This window comes from Agelaius tricolor, unplaced genomic scaffold (assembly GCF_023055355.1).
Source record: "Agelaius tricolor isolate 1412-34295 unplaced genomic scaffold, bAgeTri1.0.p SCAF_36, whole genome shotgun sequence".
Lineage (NCBI taxonomy): Eukaryota > Metazoa > Chordata > Aves > Passeriformes > Icteridae > Agelaius > Agelaius tricolor.
Window position 1 is genome coordinate 5493791 of NW_027269296.1, and position 21318 is coordinate 5515108.

General features: G+C 47.3%; 2 protein-coding genes and 1 long non-coding RNA gene across 9 annotated transcripts in view; 1 reads left to right on the top strand and 2 right to left on the bottom strand.

Moving 5' to 3' along the window:
* LOC139603003 (lethal(3)malignant brain tumor-like protein 3) overlaps window positions 1-6532 on the bottom strand; it is a 42985-nt gene extending 36453 nt beyond the window's left edge. For 3 of the 7 annotated variants that reach the window (XM_071453360.1, XM_071453364.1, XM_071453357.1), the window contains exon 1: window positions 3970-4107. The gene's annotated coding sequence lies outside the window, so the exon portion shown is untranslated. Of the gene's footprint in view, window positions 1-1787; window positions 1962-3969; window positions 4108-6426 lie in introns of those variants that run through there. The other 4 variants (XM_071453361.1, XM_071453358.1, XM_071453363.1 and 1 more) reach the window with 2 other exon arrangements.
* Window positions 6079-9922, top strand: LOC139603007 (uncharacterized). The gene is made up of 2 exons (XR_011683539.1): window positions 6079-6204; window positions 9090-9922. It is a non-coding gene; the product is annotated as an uncharacterized lncRNA (long non-coding RNA).
* On the bottom strand, window positions 9610-18456 carry SRSF4 (serine and arginine rich splicing factor 4). The gene is made up of 6 exons (XM_071453366.1): window positions 18267-18456; window positions 15027-15169; window positions 14046-14158; window positions 12126-12340; window positions 11212-11295; window positions 9610-11044 (listed from the first exon to the last, which is right to left on the bottom strand). The coding sequence occupies exons 1-6, from the start codon at window positions 18371-18373 to the stop codon at window positions 10273-10275; spliced, it is 1434 nt and encodes a 477-aa protein (XP_071309467.1). The 5' UTR covers window positions 18374-18456; the 3' UTR covers window positions 9610-10272.
* Between the last annotated feature and the right edge of the window lie 2862 nt (window positions 18457-21318).

Genomic DNA, 21318 nt, shown 5'->3' on the forward strand with positions numbered 1-21318 from the left:
CACATCTCCACGGCTGCAGGGAGAGGCAGGAATTGGACTCAATGAGCCTTGTGTTGGGTGCTATTGAATATGTTAATATTTGATGTAGCCTTGTACATCTATAAACATTTGTTTATAGCAAATGCTTGGTCGCCAGTTTCACCAAGGGCAAGCCCACCCCTTTTTTGATTTTATTCTTTGTGTCCAGGCTTTAAAAATAAAGAAGCTCAAGTACCAAGATCATTTACAAAGCTCCCTCTAGGAGAAGGAGTTTGGAAGTTACTTGGACAGAAGTAATTAACTTGGAGAATTTACTTCAAACTGGGCCAGGAAAAATGTCAAAAATCACAATGTAGAAAACAATCTGGAACTTAACCAGAGAAGGCCTGATAAAATAATTGGTCTTTCTCATCTCTGCATTTTATAAATCCAGTAGAACCCACAGAAAAATAAAATAATCGCTTTTCTTATAATGCTCCCTTATTAGTAAAATCTGCATTAAAATCAAGACAATCCAATAAAAGGAAGCAAATGGGGCAATTAAAAAGAGAGCAGAAACTAACATGAAACATTTTGAAGAACCATAGTCAGGCCCAAAAATTCCTCATTTGTCCCAGTTTGTAATTTCTATTCATCTTTAGCATTTTAAGTCTCAGAAACATTAAGGCAAAAGAAGATACTACAAAACTGAGATGAGTCATTCAGTTCCAAGTTGCAGGTTCCGATTTATGATTTATGATAAATGATTGCCAGCCTGGCAGAGATAATGAAGCCGAATTAATATGCTTCCACCCAGAGCTCTATGCTTTATCTTTAGACAGGGAATCCACAGAAAATGGCCAGAAATACTCAGGTTTTGATCTCATTTCTGCCCCTGAACCAGTGCAGGCTTGGGAAACCACCTCATTGTTACTGTAGAAAACCAGCTTTGGCTTTTAACATCCCTCTTACCTTTGTTAGGAGATGAAAAATTTAAAAAAAAACCCAAAAAAACCAAATCAAAAAAACAAAACCAAACCAAAAAAACCCAAAAAAACCCCAAAAAACCCCCAAAAAACCAAACCAAACCAAACCAAACAAACAAAAAAAAACCAAAACCAACCAAACAAAAAAAAACAGGAAGAAAAAAAAGTAAAAGTTCATTCAAAGTGAGTGAGAAGGCTAAATGGGCAGATAGGGGTTCACTCTACTTCTATAAACACCATCAGACTTGATGGGAAGAAAAATATTTCAACAGAAATCCCATTCTAGGTGCTGCCAGGATAATTTCCAATGACATGAGGATTTCAGTGTCTCTCTGTGGTGAGAAATGCAATGGTGCAATAAACCCAGACACTGTAAATCAAGTATTAACGTGAAGTTTGCAGCACTTCTGGCTAAGCTTCCATGGACCAGGAGGCAAAATCCCATTCAAGAAGCACTTGGCATCGAGGGAACCATCTGATACTGTGCTGTTCTGGGAATAACTGATTTACAAATCACCTTTCTGCCCTGAAACAGGGCAGGAGCTGAGCAAAGCTGCTCCTCCCACTCAGTGCAAACCAGCTCTGAGAGCTCCCATCTCCTGGGAGCTCTGCAGCGGTGTCTGACACCTGACATGTGACATCTGCCAGCCCCTCCTGTGCCATCAATGAGGAACAGAGCTGCACTTTAAACAGAAACACACAAACCCCATCATGACTCCTTGCAGCACAACTAAACTCAGAACTGTCAGAACACTTAAGAGCTCAGACACAGCCACCTCGCCTGTACTTGGCTGTGACGATGACAGACGATGCTTTACTCACCCGTCAAAACCTGTTACTCACCTCAGGCAAGCAATATTTTGCAAGGCTGAACTAATGCCATTACCAAATAAAACCCCAGCCTCATCTTCAGGAACCTCATCAGTTAGGAACTGAAATGAACCTTCAGAGGCTGCAATGGAACTGTACCAATGCCTCAAGAGAAAGTGCCAGGAGCCACCAGTCACCAGAGACTGTCTATGTCAGTGAAGGGAAAAAAAGACAAAATTCAGAATTGAGGAATTCCAAGCTCCCCCCTTGAACTTTCTACTAATTTTTGTTTCCCATAAAGAGGGAAACATTTTAACTACAAATCAAGGAAAATATTGCACTGAAAGATTAGACTGGGAAAAGGGTCTAGGAAGGGAGAGGGATGCTTTGGCTGGTATGGAGGAGAAGCAAAGACTTTTTGTGTAGGTTCCATCACAGGATCACAAGATGAAGTACTTGGGTTTCCAGGAGTTTGTCCAGCTCATTTGTACAACAGAGCCCTTCCGAGTTTCCTTGGAAAACTAGCATCAGGTCTATGGGTCTGCCTTTGGTTTACTTGTCTCCCAGTGCAATAGCATACCATAATCCATAACATATGGATTATGTATGCTATTGCACTGGGAGACAAGTAAACAGCACCACGGCAATGTGACCTCAATCAGCTCATAGGATCAGACAGCAAAATTGTGAGTTTACTCTAAACCAGCAGCTCATCCTAGAACAAAGCCCAAAGCACTGTTGGAGCCTTTGAGCTGCTCATCTTGGTTTGCTGACACAGCTGTGTCAAAAACACACTCATGTATCTATTTCAGCAGTCAGAAGAAAAGCACTGGCACAGGCTGCTGAATGTGTGCCCGTTGCACACCCAGCCCCACCCCTGCCGATGCCAGCCGGCATTCCAGCGTTCCCACAGAGCATCACACACCTGACAGTGCTGCCTCCTCGAGTGTGACTGTTCCCCTTTGCCACCACACCCACCTTGCTGCCTGTCTCTGTAGATTTGGGTGACAACCGTGTGGCAGCAGCTGCTCTCTCCTGTCCTTACAGGCACTCAGTGCCATGCTGGACAGCATTCTGACCTATTCCAAACAGACTGGGAGGGATGCAAAAGAAGGCACAAAACCTTATTCCATGCCTACAGAGTTAATGCTTTCTGTTCCTTTATGGAAAGAGAGGAGCAGAAACAGAGTGCACTTCCAATTTTATGGGTTTCACTAAGAGCCTTTGGTGCTGAGCTGCTTTCCCCAACTCTCACCTCCTCCTGCCTGGGAAGAGCAGTGACTCTGGGGAGGGCACCTGGCCACTGCCCGAGCCTCACACAAACCTCCATGGGGCTCAGCTGGGAGCCCCAGGAATGACTCCTGCAGGCGTGAAACCACAGAGCTGCTAATCCCAGTCCCTGGGAATCACCTGTAATTACAACACTTAAACACACTTCTGAGCATCACCTGAAGCCACACAGAATTACACACCTTAAAAACCTTCATGCTCTGCAGGAGCGACCCAAAGTAGAATCACAGAATCCTAGAATGGTTTGGGATCAGAAGGGACCTCAAAGCCCATCCAGTCTCAACCCCTGCCATGGGCAGGGACACCTTCCACTATCCCAGGTGGCTCCAAGCCCTGTCCAACCTGACCTTGGACGCTTGCAGGGATCCAGGGGCAACCACGGCTATCCTGGGTAACTTGTACCAGGGCCTCCCCACCCTCACAGAGAAGAATTCCTTCCTAATATCTGATCTAAACCTGCCTCTGTCAGTGTGAAGCCATTCCTGCTTTCCCTGTCGATCCAGGCCCTTGTAAATAGTCTCTCTCCAGCTTTCTTGTAGGTTCGTTCCCTTTAGGCACTGAAAGCTGCAATTAGGTCACCTCGAAGCTTTCTCTTCTCCAGGCTGAACAATCCCAATTCTCTCAGCCTTTAAAAAGTTTAAAAGCTACAGCATAAATAGGGCTGTCAAAACAAGTCTTGTGTGATTCATGAATACAACCTCTACCTGTTTGCTTAGCTCTACCATGCATTTATCCCATCACTTTGCTGGATTCAATCAGAAATTTAAAAACCAAAACAAAACAAACAGGAGATGAGCCAAAAGACGCTAAACCCAGCAATAAAACACCCATTCCTTGGGGGTAAAGTATTTTACCAGTAAATTGAACCATTCTCTGGAAAATAATCTGTCAAATTTAGCAAAGCACATCTGCCCTCACACCTCACCTGTGGAGCACAGTGAGTGATGCTAATTAGGAGAAAGAGGGTTTGGTCAGATCTCTGTTGGCTTTGGTTGCTAATTGATTCCACGTGCAGGAGTGTGCAGCTGCCAGGCTTCCTTAATAAGGACTCATTTGGTCATTTTTTCCCCAAGTCTCCAATCTGATTTTTCATCCCATTGTGTCTCCTCCTTCCTGCTCTTGTGCCCATGCAGCACAATTGGAGGGCTCGAGGAAAGGCTGAAATAGATTAAAAATTACAGAAAATATGGGACAGAGAGGACAGTGTGTGAGGAAGAAGAACCAACACTGCAACTCATGAACCACCTTGTTATTTCACAGAGAGACTGTAAATGCCCAGAGTAATCACTGCTGTGGGTCAATCTGGGTTTGATCCAGTCTATGTACATTTCCTTGATATTCAAGCTGTGCAATTCTGAGAATGGGATTTAGGCCTCCAGAACACTTTCCTGCCCAGAGGTGAGGCATGGACTGGCACATGAACACTCCACACCTTATTGTCTGACAACACTCACAGTGGTATTGTTGGGGTGTCCTGTGCCAGGACTTGGACTCAATGATCCCTGTGGGTCCCTTCCAACTCAGGGTATTCCATGATTTTATGATCTCTATCGTCATCCTGAGAGGACCTGATTCCATGTCCCAGTGTCAGGCTTGCAGCACATGTCATCTCTCAAAAACTACCAGCACTAATGGCAAAGGACAAGGGGGTTACACTGAAGCTTCGCCCTCAACACCGATGGAATATATTGTCATACCCAGAGGTATCTGCACTAAACACTATGCATGAAGATAGAAGTGAGATAAGGGCTAGCCAGGCCTTCTCCTGCAGATAGACCAACACAATTTTAAGCACATTTAAAGTAAGACTGCAGACACTGCTTCAAATAAATTCACAATGCTACTTCTAAAAATCAGTGCGAAGACTTAAAAGTTCCGTAAACAAAGAACTGGTGATAAAATTGCTGACAAACAGCACGGCTGATGGAAGGACAACACACCCTGGGTCCTGAGGAGTCAGTGGGGCAGCAATGCTCTGCAGAGTACATCTGGCTGTGTACCCACTCACTCTCCAGCAACTTGCTCATTATGGCACTGAAACCCTGAAGACAGAGTAAATCACCTCTGGCCAAGACAAACGGAGCTGGCCCTGCACAACCTGCCCAGCAGTTGTACCCAGCTGTCCTCAGCAGCTCAAACTGGGCTCTGATTCCACCCCCGCACTCACTGGGAATTACAATTCATTTCACACACGTTCAGCTTTAATGGGATTACTTGCAATATAAGGTGCAATCAATTTTAGGGCAAAACCAGTGCACAGAGGCCAAAAACATCCTCTGTTTTAATTGCATCTGTAATTACTTTGTAGGACTGCAATCCAGCAGACTACCCTGGGGACTTCTATTAATCATTATTACTTATCTCCCACGGCCAAGCAGGAATACTCACTCAGGAAAAGACTGTTCCCATCCTCAAAAACATATAATCTGAGTAGATTATAGATCATAAACTGAGGAAGCAAAACGCTGATTAGACCACATCAGACTGCTCTTAATTGCTGTGTAGGGAAGGAAAGTTTGAAGCACCAAGTCCGTTTTCCCTCCTTTTCACTTCTGTTTTACTATATAATAAAATACAGACCTAAAAGGTCTGTTGCAACTTGGCACAAAATATCAGAGCTCTTTATCCCTTAATTCCAGTTACAGGCTATTTTTAAAAACTTATCTGGGCAGTAATTGAATTAAATTAAATGTTTTCATAGTATAAATCTAATCCGATTCCTTGCAGCACCAAGAGCCCATAAAACTGTCCTAATCTCTTTCTCCTGACACCAAACATCACTCAGGCTGTCCCACACCGACCCCTACCCGCAGCCGATCGATACTTCTGAATTATTGTATTTATCCCTCTCTTTATTCAGCGCGGACTTCCCCTCCCAAAATCCCCATTCCATTACTTCTGCACTTTGAATTTGCTGCCAGAAAGTTTGATGTTTTTTTGGTTTTTTCCGTCATGTAAAATCTGTTTTCAAACTTAAATCTTTCTGGTTTTCGGGAGGTCTCCAAGAACTGTTTTTACTGCACTGTATTTATATGTTTGTTAATATTTTTGAGTTGTCACAGTCCCGAGGAGTTTCACCGGAGCGGCGCCCAGGCGGGATAACCCCGATTTTCTCCTCAACTTCTTGGGTCAAAATTCGGCAACCACCACCTCAGAAACTGTAAATACTTTGTGACCGTGCAAAGAATTTAAGCCCGCGTTCTGCCGGCGTCCATCGGCGGGTTTGCGGTGGGTTTGCCCCTTTTGGGGGTTTAAAAGCACTTTGGGTCCCGCGGGGCCCCAGCAGCCCCGGCCCAGCGGCGCCATTTGCACTCCCGGCCCCCCAGCCCCCCAAGATGGCGGCGCCTCCGCCCGGCCCCGACCCCCGCCCTCCCTCACTCACCGCCGGCCCAGCCTGGCCCGGCCCGGCCCCGCCGCCGCCGCCGCTCCGGGGCCTCGCGATGGAGCCCAGGCAGCGCTGCGAGCCCCGCGGGCCCCCGAACGCATGCGCGGCCCCGGCCCGGGGGAGGCGGCGCTGGCTGGGGACGGGGACCGGGAGCGGGGCGGTACTGGATATGGGGTACTGGGATGTGGGGAATTGGGTGTGTGGTACTGGGATAGGGGGCACTGGGTATGGGGCACTGGGTACGGGGAGGACCTAGGACAGAGCTGGCAGTGCGATGCAAATGCACTGGGGGTAGGGATGGCACTGGGACATGCAAGCGTAGGATGGGAATGAACGGGGGTAGGGCTGGCGCTGGGACGGGACAGACGTGGGGCACCGGGGGCACTGGCACGGAACATATGGGTGTGAGGGGCACAGCCCCGCTCCCTGAGCCGGCTGGGTGAAGCCTGGGCACGGCCGTGGGCGTTGGGGCACGTTCACGGCTGACGGGATTTGGGCAGCGGAGGTTTGGGATGGGAGCTGTTAATCCAGCAAATCGTGACCATGGTGTCCCGCTGCCTCCCCCTCCAGGAGTAACAGAGGATATTGCCCCGTCTTCTCTGCATTTGTTAAACTTGTTTGTCTTCTCATCTGGGACTGTTATTTTCCTTTGTATTTGAATTTTGGAACAATAAAAGAGGTGGGGGTAGGATTTTTTAATGACGCGTCGGGGGTTTCTGCCAAGAGCAGAAGCAGGCCCCAAGCTGTGACAGCTTAAATGGAATGGGATTTCGGGAAAATAATACATGAGATTTGCAATGGCTCATTTGAACTACACATCACAATATTCTCTTCATTCTTCAAGTGAGGCACATAAAATACCCTTTAGAATCTTTAAATCTAGTCAGAAAGCAAGTACATTTCTTACCTCATCTGTAAGTTCCAGTTAAAACTCAAATCCTGCAGATGCTTGCAGCCAGTGTTGAAGTATTCAGTGGGTCCAGGTTTACAGGGCTGTTGGAGCCAAAAAGATTTGCAAGTAATTGAACCATCCATATTTATTTAGACTCTTAATTTGATTTTAATTGTTGTAAGTTTTGTTGAGAGATTCCTAGTTTGGAGCTTCTTGCCCTTTTATCTCCCTGCTCTACTGATTGTTTTGCCAGAACCTACACGGTGCCCACCACGTGCATTCCTGCCTTCCCTCCTCAGAACTCACCTCCAAGGTGCCCCATAAGACAGTTACCCCAAGCCTAGATCAGATTTGGGGCTGTTTTTCAGTGCATTTTGGGTAGGTACTTCCAGCCTAAAGCTGAGTCCTCACTTTGTATATAATTATTCACACAGAAATCTTACTTGGGAATATTGTGGAATTATTGCAATAGACATTCCACTAATCTTCTTCTCTGGGTATGCAATATAAGTATTACAGTTAATATTTTATATTATTACCATTGCCCTGGTTTCACACCTGCTGCCAAGCAGATCTCTGCAGTTTCAGATCAAGACTCCAGGCTGAGAAAGGCAAAGTGCCCACACCAGGGGGCCACACAAGTTGGAGGTTTTGATGCAAACCCTACAGTTCAATGCAGAATTAATGTGTGAGACTCACTCAGTGACATTTGTGAGACAGAAATGAACATTAAATGATGCAGCAGCGCCCAGCTGAGGCACGTGCCTGGCCCTGCCCATGGAATCACTGTTCTGGGGGCGCACCAATTATCAGCACTTAAGATGTCTCAGAAAGTCCATTCCCTGGGAATTCCTGCTCCAACACTCCAACCCACACATGTAGTGGCTGGGGAGGATGAGCTCATCCCAAGGTCTGTCCCTGCTCTGGGCAGTAAAGCACAGGTGCTCCTGCAATGTGTGGCGTGTCCAAACCCTGCACTGCACACCCAGGAACCGCCATGGCTCCAGATACTCACGCATGAAGGATTTTTGGCTTTCTCTCTTCTTACTGCACAACCTCCACCTCAGACAAGTTTCCCACATACCTCCTTTAGGTATGTGGGAGGTCTGTCCTCAGGTATTTAAGGAATAGATGCTTTTCCCAAAGGGCTCACTAAAATCTGGCTTGGTCACTTGGAATGGAGTTACCAGACAGCAGAAACTGGAGTCACTTTTTAGTCTTTACCTAGACTGTATAATTTGCAGATTTTCTTAAAATTATTTTTCAGTTAATTATCCCTTACTAGCAAACATCTTGCCTTGGCTGGTTTCCTTCTGTATTAAGCAGCAAAAAGGATTAAAAATGTCATTTTGACAGTATAAGATGTTAAAGCACTAAATATATGTATAGCTGGGAAAGCCTTTTTCTTCTGAAGATATCACTTCCACAGAGATTTCTAATGCTGCCATGGTAATATGTATGACATTTGATAAAGTCTGAGCCACTTGCTGAGCCCTGACCCCTCTCAAAGTGTGGGGAGATATTTTGTGTTGCAAGCAACTCTGATGATCTATTACCTCTTCATCTTTTTAATATGGCAGGACAAGTTTCAAATGATCAAATTATATGGAATTACTGCACCTATGAAGTGACTCTTGCTGGAGAGCCGCTGCCATCAAGTTGTGAGCAGTTTGGAATTGGCTAAAGGACAGTTTTAGGGGAAGCTGTAACTAACCTTTTTGTTCCAGACCAGGAACTCACAAAATACATTTTGCCTTCTGTTTTTCAGAATGTTGCTTGCAGGCAGAACAGGTGCTGGGGATGTCACTTCTTCATTCAAAGCCGATTGTGCAGGAGAAGAGCTTGTGGGAAGTTCAGTCTGAGCAATTTGCAAATGGCCCAAGCCTAAATTTGGGATATTATTCAGGAACACCTACACACCTACAAAACTCTTGCCAGAAGTTCCCCCCCCATCTCCCAAGGTCTCCAGGGATGCTGGGGACATACCACAGAACAGCCGCCACCACCACCCTCTGTGCTTCCAAGCCCAGAAGCACATCCTGAGCTTTTTCTTTTATGAAGGCTCTTCTCAAGCACAGGTGTTTCAGTAGGAGGAAAAACTCCTGAAAAATATCCTGGAGAAATAAGTTCTTTATCTGGACTGTATTCAAGTGTTGTGCCTACACTGAATGTGACGTGACTTTCTGAATTAGGAACCTTTTTTCTGTGAGTGACTCTCTACAAATTCAGGCTTACCTTGATCAATAGAAAATGCTGACAATCACAACACAGCGCCACATAACCAAATGTCATCAAGCAAAAATAGTCTTTATTCAAATTTCATGGAAACGGGGATCACTGTACTTTGCAAGACAGGGAAAAATAAAATAAAAAAATTTAATATAAAACAAGGATATTGTCACAATACCAGAATATGGAACTATAGTTCTTTTCCCTATAGATTACTGCAAGTACCTCTATTTTTTTTTCCTTTTGACTGTGCTATTCACAACTTTGTAAGTCCAAAAAATATGGAACAAAAGTAGTATGAAACTTAAGACTTAGCACTTCCACTAAATGGCAGACATCAAAGGGCATCAATCGAGGGCAAAATCTGTTGAATCCATCATACCTACCTATCAGTCATCACTGCAATTCCATAAACCCACCAGGGCGCAGTGCTCATTCCCTGGGCTCATTCCCTGCAAGGCTCTCCTTGGAAAACAGGGCAATCTGGGGGCTTGAGGAAGAGCTGTATGTAAAGAGAACCTTTCTATTGGATAGAAAATGAATGGAGCAGCCTCACACCAGAGAGCGCTGCAGGGAGAGAGCGCTGCAGTTAATGACAGACAGACCATCAGGTTGTTAAAAATACACAGCATCGACAGGGTTTCTACTTCAATCACTTGGTTACAGCTACTAAACATGTACAAAAGACTTTTCCAACCATTCCAAGTGGCGTTGCAGCAAGGTTAGGATCTGGAGCGGGACCTTGACCGTGACCGTGAGTGTGACCGAGAGGCAGACCTAGACCTGGACTTGGACCGGGACCTTGGCTTTGAATCAGATTTAGACCTGGAACGAGAATCTGATTTGATATTTGGTTTGAACTTGGAAATGGATCTAGACCTGGAGCGGGACACTGCATCCTCCCCCTCGCCTTTCACCTCCTTCTTGTCCGACTCAGATTTGAGCTGCTCCTTTTCTTTGGAGCCTGACCTGGACCGCTCGTGGCTGTCCTTTCTTCTCTTCTTGCTGCTGCCTTTGCTGTCTCGCTTGCTGCGCCTCTTGCTTTTCTCACTCTTGCTGTGGCTCCGGCTTCTACTTCTGCTATCATCCCTGCTCCTTTTCCTACTTTTCCTTTTATCCTTGCTGTGGCTCCTGCTCCTACTCTCATCCCTGCTTTTGCTCCTGCTTCTACCCTTGCTAATGCTCTTCTCCCTGTCTTTGCTTCTACTCTTCTCCTTGCTTCTGCTCCTCATGCTCTCCTTCGCCTCTCCCCTCTCCTTACTCCCACTCCTGCTCCTGCTCTTTTCCTTGCTGTGGCTCCTGCTCTTGGCTTTCTCATTGCTGTTATGGAGAATGCCCTCAGATTTATCCTTGCTTTTGTTTCGGGATTTCTCTGCACTCCTGCTGCGGCTCCTACTTTTATCCTCTTTACTTGGAGTCCTGCTTTTCTCTTTCTGGCCTCTGCTACGGCTCTTGCTTCGACTACGGCTCTTGCTTCTGGAACGGGACACAGACCTGGAAGTGCAAAAGCAACAGACAGCTCAGCTTTAGTGCGGCAAGGGTTTGAACAGAGCGTGCAGAGAATGGGAGGGAAAAGAAAAACAAAGTGTTCCTGCTGCAAATTTAACATGATGCTTCTCACTGAAGTGGGAGCCCCCAGCTCTGCCAAGACAAAGACATACCTGGATCTGGATCTGCTCTTGGAGCGGCTGCTACTGGCACTGCGGCTCCTGCTCTTATGGGAGTGTCTGCTTCGAGAGCGAGACCTGCAACACAAGGAACCACCTTCACGTTAGCACGTGTCCATAGGGAGCTTGTGACCCCTCTGGGCAGAACCCCACAGGGCTAAAGCACCTTTCAGCAGCCAAATGTTCAGAGCTAGACAATACAGTTACAAACTTGGAGCACCCTCTCCCCCCTTTCATCCCTGCTGCCATGTCTGGCTGCGAGTAAGGTAGTAATCTGAAAGAAAAGATGCCAGTTTATTTAAGGGATAATCACTTTCCCAATCAAATCACAGTTTGAATATGGTGAGACACTGACATAAAGCTTTGACTTCAGATTTTGATTTCATAAGCAAGTTTTTCTAGTAACAGTAAAGATTTGCCTGAGTTTTCTTGCAACAAGTTCTACTCTAGAATGGAAAGGGGAGCACACTTGGTGCTGCTGAAGCAGCTCTTGGTCAGTCAAGGAAAGCAACAAATCTCTTAGAAACAGGGAACAGGTGGAGGTTTCTAAGATGAGAAAGAACTGTTAGTCCTGGTGCTTGGAGCAGAACACAGTGTTCAGAGCTGAAGTGTTAGAAGCACCTTCTGTTTCATTCCATGAGCATGGCTCCACCGGCCACGCAGCTGCTCCCACAAAGAACAAGGGCTGAGTTATCAGGGAAGAACAGTGACAGGTGTTCAGGGAGCAGGTCCACACATCCACCAAGAGAGACACCTCAGAACACAGCCCTCATTTGCCCTGGATATTAATACATGCTCAAAAAACTAGACCCGTTGAGAACTCCAAACATTTCCAGTGTTTTGGAACCCAAAAGTCTCAAGCCGCTCTGTGTTCCGTAACTGCAGCCTGAGATACGTTGCAGACATACCTTGAATGGCTTCGGCTTCTGGAGTAAGAGCGGCGCCGTCTCGATCCAGGTCTGTCTTCCATCAATCTAATTCTTCTGCCATTTACTTCTGTCCCATCCAGCTTTTCAAGGGCTCTTTTCATGTCAGAATAGGATTTGAACTCAATCACACCTTCATTTTTCCTTCCTTTGTGTGCATCTGCATATGTCACTTCCCCTGCCTGACGCATATAATCCTAAAGGAAGAGGACAGAATCACCATCGCCTTGAATCCAGAGCCAGGCTTCCAGCTGACCCTGCTCACTTCTGACATGATGCTCCCTGAGTATCTTCTATTCACAGGGACGTCAGCAAGTGTTTGACCCAAACAGCATCTGTAGTGCCAAATAACACACTATGACTTCACAGAGTTGGTGTGATTAGAACCAGGTTGATAGCTTTGACACAAATTATAATTTAAGATCTCCCACTTCAAGTCTTAGATCAAATATGCTCTGGGCTCTTAAGTTTCAAATTATAGAAGTGATTAAAGAAGTAAAATGCTTGCTCTCCAAATCATGTTTTCAGAAATAATTAGGAAAGGTGATAAAGATTGAATATGAAGAGGCAAGAAGCCCACAGAGAAGCAGACCTCCCTTCATCCTCTGCCTTGTCAACATAGAGCTCGTTCTGCTGGAAAAAACCCCCACAGAACTCCAAGCTCAATTCTTTTTCCCACTTCATGCTTCCTGGCTTCTCCGTTTCAATTCCTAAACCTCCCTTTAGACGGTTTATCAGGGGTCTGTTCTGCCCTGCTTTGAGCAAGGCAGAACAGGGCCTTTGCCAGGCCAGGGCATCTTTCAGCCCCTGTGGAAACTGGCTGCAGCAGAAACAGGGCACAGAGCTCTGGTTTGTTTTCAACCCAGCTACTCCCATTTTAAGTACACTGAAATGAAAGCTATTCCCAAAAAAGCCGTAATGCATCCACTGGAGGATTAATCATGCCATGCTCTACTTAGGATTTTAATACAGAAGCAAAGACAAGCTATTGATAGTGTGAAGCATTAACAACAAAGACACTGGAAGCATCTCTGTACGTACCCGAACTAGTGTAAAATTCACTTACAGACCAGTTTCTACTACGTCAAAGTTTGTTTAGAACAAATTTTACACACCCTTAAAAGAGAACCATAAGAGAAAGTGTTCCAGTAAGAACAAGTGGGTTTAACCATTGCTGCTCAGTTTGATAAGGAAGCACTAATCTTTTTGCATCCACTATTGAAATCCTGCTCCCGGAATCCATGATGTGGATAATCACAAGCCAACACGTCACCTCCAGAGTACTCAGAGGCACTGTGGGCTCCACAGTGTCACTCAACACCTCCACTGTTAGAATCACCTGCCACTCCTTTGGACGTCAAAAATAAGTTTCTGGCAGAGATTTTTCATGATTACTCATTCTGGAAACATCCTTACCCTGAAACTCTCCTTAAAACAGCTTCAGATGATGTGGAAAATCCTAACAGAGAATTTGCAGGAACAATGCTGTTGTTTCAAACAGCTCTAGCACCTTACAAGTTGATGGGTTAAATCCAAACTGACAAGGGCAAACTCCTTCATCTCTAGTGAATCCTTCCCCTGGCATGATTTGAGTCTGTTTTGACAGGGCTTAAGAGAAGATAAAACACACCTGTATGTGATGTTAGCTGGTGCTAAGGATAAAATTATTCTCCCACTGTCCAGTGCCACCAGTTCTGCAGTTGCAACTCCCAACCTCTCATGAATGGTTTCATATACGCAAACATAGTCCTGTATTAAGGTGTGTGTTACTTCCAAAATCTACTCCCCATGGAGTTGCTCAGCTGGAGCAAAGCAGAGCAGCACATCACTTTGCCTTGCTGAAGATGTCTTTCACCCTTTGTGCTCCGTAACAGAGAGAGGGTAAGGAAAGGGGCCCCATACCTTCAGATCCTGCCAACTGCAGCGGCTTGACAAATTTTCCACAATCAATCTGTATTCTGTACGGGTCGGGGGACCGTACTTATCTCTTCCGCTTCTTCTATAACCATATCCACCTTTAGGAGGTGACAAGCAGACAGCAGAACTTCAGCCAGGGAAATGGAGCGTCGCTCTCTGCCCCGACGGAACTGCTCTGCCCCAGGTGTTCCCAAAGACACCATGGACCCCCCATCAGGGCTAAATCCACCCCCCTTTATGTAACACCTTGCAAAGACCCAAAGCATTAAAACAGTTTTACTACAAGCTCATAATTAAACAAGGCACAGAACTATAATTATGCTAGAATTAACATGTGATTATATTTAATATTATTTTTAAAACAGTTTGAAAGAAGAAACTGAATAAAGCCAGTTGATTAATGTTATTTACATTACTTTAAAGCTTTCTGAATATCTGACATGAATAAAGCTTTTCAGGCACCTATTTCAGATTAATCTCATATGTTTCTAACCCTTGGGATCCTCACCACCCAGGTCTAATGGGAAAAGCTTGAGGTCGTCACATGGCTTCTTTTTTTTTTTGGACAGCCATGGGCCACAAAGGTCAAAGAGCCACTCATGGAAAGGTACCCCAAGGTCAGCAAATGGAACAAGCAGTCATCTTAGCCTCAAAGGACTCTTTCAATTAAAACATTGAGGTCTTTGTTAAATCTATGTTAAACATCACATTGCAAATAAACCATTCAAATAGTTAAACAAAATGATAATAATGAAAATGGTACAAGAAACTGTGTTTATTAATGTATCAATTAAAAGAGTTTAATACAACAAACAAATTAATAAATATTCAGATCAACAATTACATTTACAGTTACAGAACACTAGTCACAAATTTGGATTGCTTTCCTTTTATATTACTTTTATAAAAGAGTAAACCAATGTTTTATTTAAAATAAGCCATGGATACAAATGCACAAGTGCTTACTGCGTCCAGAACCGTAACTGCTGTCCCGGCGTGGGCCCCGGGCATGCTCCACGATCACTCTCTCCCCACACAGATCTTTCCCATTCAGCTCATAAACAGCATCGTCAGCATCTCGCAGATCATCGAACTCCACAAAGCCATACCTAGCGACAGGGAGGGAAAAGGGATCACTGGGAAAGAACTGAACCTGAGATATTTGTGCTCAAAAGCATCTCATGGGCTTCTGCAGAGCCCTGTGCATGCTGTCTTACAGATGAGCCTCCTGAGCATACCTGAAGGTTCAAGGCTTTGAGCCTTGAAAAAAACCTAAAAAATGAAAACCCTTCCAAAAACAGGGAGAGAAATAGGAAGGCATGAAAACACATCTGCTGATTCGCTGAATTGAACCTAAAGTCATTCTTCATCAACAACATGATAAATCATGTGAGAGTGTAAGGGCTGAATTCATTGATGTTAGCAAAAGATTACTATCATGGCATACTCTTTGATGAAATCAAGGGTGTCATCTATCTTTTTAAAGGTAGAAGTTAAACCCCTCCCCACTAAAAGTGAGCACTACCCCACACACCAAAATTAATAAATAAACACAGAATCACAGAACTGTTCAGATTGGAAAAGCCCTCCAAGATCAGGGAGTCTGACCATGATGTTAGAGATGGCCTTCATTATCCCTGGAAGTGCCCAAGGCCAGCCTGGATGGGGCTTGGAGCAACCTGGGACAGCGGAAGGGGTCCCTGTTCATGGCAGGGGGTAGAGCAGGATGGGCTTTAAGGTCCCCTCCCACTCAAACCACTTCTCTTTGGAAAGCAAACACTGATTTGGAACAGAGGTAGATGGAAGGATGAAAGTCTGAAGCTTTGATCTGTGTTCCTCAATCCACATCCTTCTGTCCTGCAGGTGTTGAATGTGAAAACTAAGAGCACACAATTAAAAACTGCAATTTGAAATGGAGAATCCTATATGACCCACATTTTCATTTCCCTGTCTTCCCCTCAGGTAGTAATTGCTTTAAGCCATTGAATTTCAAGCTCAAATTACAAGTAGTGAGCAGCAGCTAAGCTTTTAGAGCTCTGTGGTATCAATTTGCATTCCATTGTCTTGCTCCAGCATTCCAGTTTAGCTGCTGGAACACCCAGTGGAGGATCCACCAAGGAGAACCCCCAGATTTCCAGAAACAACTGCAAGAATCTCTCCAGTCAAACACCATGCAGGAAGTTTGAATTGTTTCCTAAGCAATACCAGAAATAAGCCATGGAGGAAGGCTCAGGAGAGCACAGCTCAGCCCAGGGCTTCCCAAGCACAGACACAAAACCTGATTGCTCAAGTTCCATTTTTGACAAAGAATTTAACTTCAACCCTGTCAAAAGACTTCAGAATATAAAACTAGAAAAAAACAATTAAATTGACTTAAAAGCAGAAAGACAAGTCCCTTTACCACATCAGCCACATAACAACAGTTCCACATCTGTTAAGAAAGCTTAGTTGGCTTCCCTTCCCCCCCATCTCCAACACATATGAAGCAGAAATATTGAATTTGGGGCTTACTCAGCAACAGGAAAACTGCCCCCCCCCACCCCCCCCTCCCAACATTTCCAAGGATACACAGCAGGACTGGAAAACAGCAGCCTCAGGTATTTCAGCTAATCTTCAACAACTCCTCAGGCTGTGTGGGTTAAAACACTGACACATGAACACTTTTTTGCTTTAACAATGGATTTTATTCATATTATAAACCTGTTAAATGTCCACCTGCCAGCACAAGCAGCATTAAAACTTAATGAGCCTCTTTCACTTTAATGCTCAAGGAGTAACTTGTACAAAAAATTCCTCTTCTCCACTGTAATTAATACCTGCCTCTCCTAGCTATATAATGATAAATCCATATTCCATTCAACCTTTCTAAGGAAGGCTTCAAGCTGAGTTTCTTGGAAAAAGCAAAGGCACTCATGAGGCTTTGGGTGTTGGGGAAAACCCCACCAAAAATGGCAATTTGCTTTTTCTTCAAAAATCCACACTTGAATGTCTTGGCCAAGCCCTGGTGGAGCAGGATCCAACCCTTGGAGCTGCAGTGAGGGCACAGCTACTGGAACAGCACAGGTAAGAACACAGAGGTATGGCAGGTTTGGGGTGTGTGTGGGGGGGCAGAACACACCCCCAGACAGCCTGAGGGCTCTGGGAGCAGCTCTGCCCCCCCAAACCCAACACAATGGGAGGTTCTTTTTGGGGAGGTTATGCCTGGCTCACCCTGCAGTGCTTGCCCTGGGGTGCAGAGGGGCCTGGGGGGGCCCGCAGGATGACACCCCCTCCCTGCAGAAGGCAGGGCAAAACACAGATGAGCTGCCCTAAGAACTGAAGTGAGACTCAGCTGTCCTACCCCCAGCTGTCACAGAATCCCAGGTGTCCTGCCTTCCAAAAAAGGAGAAGCCCACCCATCCAAGCCCTCCCCAGAGGGGGAGCCCAGGTATCCTGCATCCACTCTTAAAAAAGGGGAACCCAACTGTCCAGCCTCCCTCACCCCACCCAAAGGAGAGTCTAGGCATCCACATCCCCCCGACAGAGCCCCAGCCATTCTGCACCCCCAACAAAGGCCCAGACGTCATGTCCCCCCTTGACAAGAAGGGGAACCCAGGCATCCTGCTCCCCATCCCTAAAGGGAACCCGAGCATCCTGCTTCCCCAAGGGGCGAGCCCAGGTGTCTTGCTACCCCCTCCCACGGAGATCCCAGGCAACCTGTCACCCTCCCCAAAATGGGGAACCCGGGCGCCCTGCCTCCCTCCACAAAAGGGGGAACCAACGCATCCTGTCCCTCCTCCAGTAGGGGCCCAGACCTCCTGCTCCCTCCCTCATAAAAAAAAAAGAAAACCCCAAACGTTCCGTCCCTCCAAAAAAAGGAACCAAGCAGACTGCCCTCTCCCAATAAAAGCCCAGCCATACTCTCCCCCGCAGAAAGGGCGGACCCAGCCGCCCTGTCCCTCCTGCAGGGGAAGTTCAAGAATCCTGCCCACCTCCTAAAAGAGAGAAACCAACATGCCGCCCCAATAAAGGACCAGGCTTCGCATCCCCCACCAAGGGGGAGCTCAAGCTTCCTGTCCCTCTCATCGCACCCAAAGGAGGCGACCCAGCCGTCCTGCCCCCACCACTGCCCAGAGCGCCCGGGCGGCCTCTTTCCCCGCGGCCCCTCCGAGAGCCTCAGGCGCCCGGGCCCTCCCCTCGCGGCAGCCGGGCCGAGCCCGCGCTCACCCGTTCTTGAGATCCACCTCGAGGATCTTGCCGTAGCCCTTGAAGAAGCGCTCCACGTCGCGCTCCCGGGCCTGGTAACTGAGGCGGCCGATGTAGACCCGCGGCATCGCGGGGCCGGGGCTGGGCCCGCGGGGCGTGAGGGGCCCAGGGGCCGCGCGGCCGCCTGACGTCACGGCGGCGCGCGGGCAGCGACGCGGGGCAACGTCACCGCGGGCCACGCCCCTGGCGCGGGCTGGCTCTTAAGGAGGCTATGCCGCCGGGTGGGCCCCACCCGGGCTCGGAGGTGGGGTCCCGTTCCCCATGGAGAGGGTGGCTCGATCCCCCTTTCCCACGTGCGGGGCCCTAAGGGGCGTTCCCACGTGTCTGATGTGCAGGGCAGCGTGCGATCCCCCTTCCCATGGCTCAGGGGGCTTGTGGGGTCCCCTCTACCCATACACCGGGTGTATTGGGATTGCCTTCCCATGGGGGTCCCGTTCCCTATGGAGAGGATGGATCGATCCCCCCTTTCCCACGTGCAGGGCGCTAATGACGGTGCCGAGGTGCTTATGGGGTCCTCTCCTTGGCAGGGGCCTGAGGATTGCCCTACTTCTAAAATGCTGGATCCTGATGGGACCCCAAAGGCAGGCAGGGATGGGGATCGCCTATCCCCACACTCGGGGTGCCTAGGCGTCCCCCATGGCATTCCCCATCCGTGAGCAGACTTGGCTTTTTCTCATTCCCTCTGGTGAGCAACAACATTCCTCTTGCTGAACTCTAAATGTCAGTTTTGGGGAATTATTTTTATCCTTTTGGTTAAGATGTCAGATGCCTAAATCACACCAAATCCCAGCAGAGGCTCTTGGAACATTCCAACATTAGTAGCCACTCCCCTGAAAAACCCCACAATCACCTCCAAAATGATTAATATTGTGTAGGTGCAGCACCAGCAGCTGGATTTCCAGCCACGATCTTGCTCATTTGACAAGGAGAATTAAATTTATTTATTTATTCCTTTGTGCTCTAGTATAGGAGTGAGAGATCGGAACATTTTGTGAAAGAGTTCTCTAAAGCATGTTGGGTTTTATCGCTGAGCCCAATAAACAATGGGGGATAAAAGCTCTGCACTAATTTTTCTGGTTTATGCCATGCTTAATAGTGCTCGTAACGATTTCTTGGTTCTTTTTTTGCTTTTTTTTTCCCCACTTTATCCATGGATCAGGAAGCACTGAGGCACAGGATGGGGCTCTGCTTCTAATGCTGGAATGGGGAAGGAAAATACAAAATATTGAGGGATTTATTAGGGATGGAGGAGCAGAAGGGAGATGCTGGTGCAGTCTATCCTGGGACACACCTGCTCTCTGCTAAGGGAGGTCTCTGTGAGGGGTTTTAGGGGGGATGAAATGGCTTTGACACATCCATTTAGTGGCCATCGTGGCAGTGGGATTTAATTTCAGAGAGTTCTGCTCTTCCAAGTGCACATGCAGTTGTACATTGCTCCCTCCAATCCTGAGCAACATTCCTGCCCTGCTCTTCTCCTTCTTTTCTGGGGAACCAGAAAATCCCCCAAATGAAGGTACACCTTCCTGGGCTGTCCCCCCATGCAGTGCACAGGAATGACACTGCCAGCTCCCAGTGAGGAGTGACCTCCCAGGGCCCCCCAGGCCTTTGGTAGATCCAGAGAGGCCCTGCCATAACCCCACCAACTCATCCAGGACTCCAGGATGAATCCCAGAAGAGCCTTCAGCTGACACAACCAGTCCCTCACAATTCCTCTATCCATGCACAATTCCACACAATTCTGTGGTCCTCCCACTCAGAGCATGTTGGGAACTGGGCACAAGGTGGGAGAACCCCAGTGAGGTCCCTGGGCTGGGTTCTGAAGGTTCTGAGGCAAAGAAAGTTTGAGGAACCCAACCCAAGGGAGGTTATTTCCATTGCAAGATGTGTTTGAGGAACATTTCCCCTATAGCTCATTCTATGGAGCAGCATGGAGAGCCTGCTGGGATCCAAGAACATCACCCAGGAACAGGGACAGTCACAGCAGAAGCAGCCCTGTGGACACTACACACCTGGGTCATTCCAGAGGCATTCCATATAGGCATTTCTGCATGGGGGAGAAGGTCCCAAATGAAAAACCTGAGGTCTGGGTCATTTGGATGTCCAATGCTGTCCCCTTCCCCATCCCTCCCTGGGTACTGCTCCCAGGGGCACTGGGACACAGCACTGCCCTGGCCAGACATTCCACATGGAAATACAGCTGGATTCAGCTCTGGGCTCAAACAGATCTCTGGGACATCAGGGTTTGGGAGTTATTTCTGCATCTCCCACCTCCTGCTGCCAGGAGACAGGTGTCACGCTGTGATGTCACTGGGATGGAACACAGACGGGAGAACTTGCCAGGCAGCTGGAGCCACAGGATTCCATCCTGCTGACTGTCAGGACCAAGAAGCTGGTTGGAGGCAGCCAAGCTGTGGAAAAATAAGTCTAAATGGAGCTATCTTCACAGGAGACATCCTGTGCTTCTGTCCTGGAGGATCCAGCTTGGTGGGTGGCTTCAGCTTCTCCTGACCGTCCCAGAGATGATATGGGACCATCGTGGGATGCTGCTGTGGGACCCCCTGCAGACAAAAATGCCCTTGAAGGTTGGCCTGATGAATCCTGGGACCACAACATGAAAATTTTCTCCTTAGAGATCTCTGCTAGCACCAAACCTTTGACTGACTCTTTCCTCAAGAAGCTCTGGGAGATCCTGAGCAGCCAGAGTTTCGAGTCGATCTGGTGGGGCAACGATGGGAACTGCATTGTGATTGGAGAAAAGCTCTTCAGGAAGGAAGTGCTGGGCAGGAGGGGGCCCCAGAAGATCTTTGAAACTGAGTCCATGAGAAGCTTCCTTCTCCAGCTCATGTTCCATGGCTTCCGCAGAATGGAAGGGGATTCTCCCCTGCTGACCTCCATGGAGGAACTCAGAGCAGTAGCAGCAGCTGGGTCTGCACTGGGAAAGGTACTCAGAGTTTCCTTGGGACACTCACAGGGAGGTTAAAGTTCAGCTAAAATGAGCCTTGACAAGGCTGGA

Excerpts from the sequence above, each read along its gene's own strand:
- SRSF4 (XM_071453366.1), bottom strand. The coding sequence starts at position 18,373 with ATGCCGCGGGTCTACATCGGCCGCCTCAGTTACCAGGCCCGGGAGCGC. Across the intron at positions 15,170-18,266 it reads GAGGTGGATCTCAAGAACGG|GTATGGCTTTGTGGAGTTCG; the intron begins GTGAGCGCGGGC and ends CCCTGTCGCTAG. Across the intron at positions 11,296-12,125 it reads AGAAGCCGAAGCCATTCAAG|GTCTCGCTCTCGAAGCAGAC; the intron begins GTATGTCTGCAA and ends CTTGTGTTGCAG.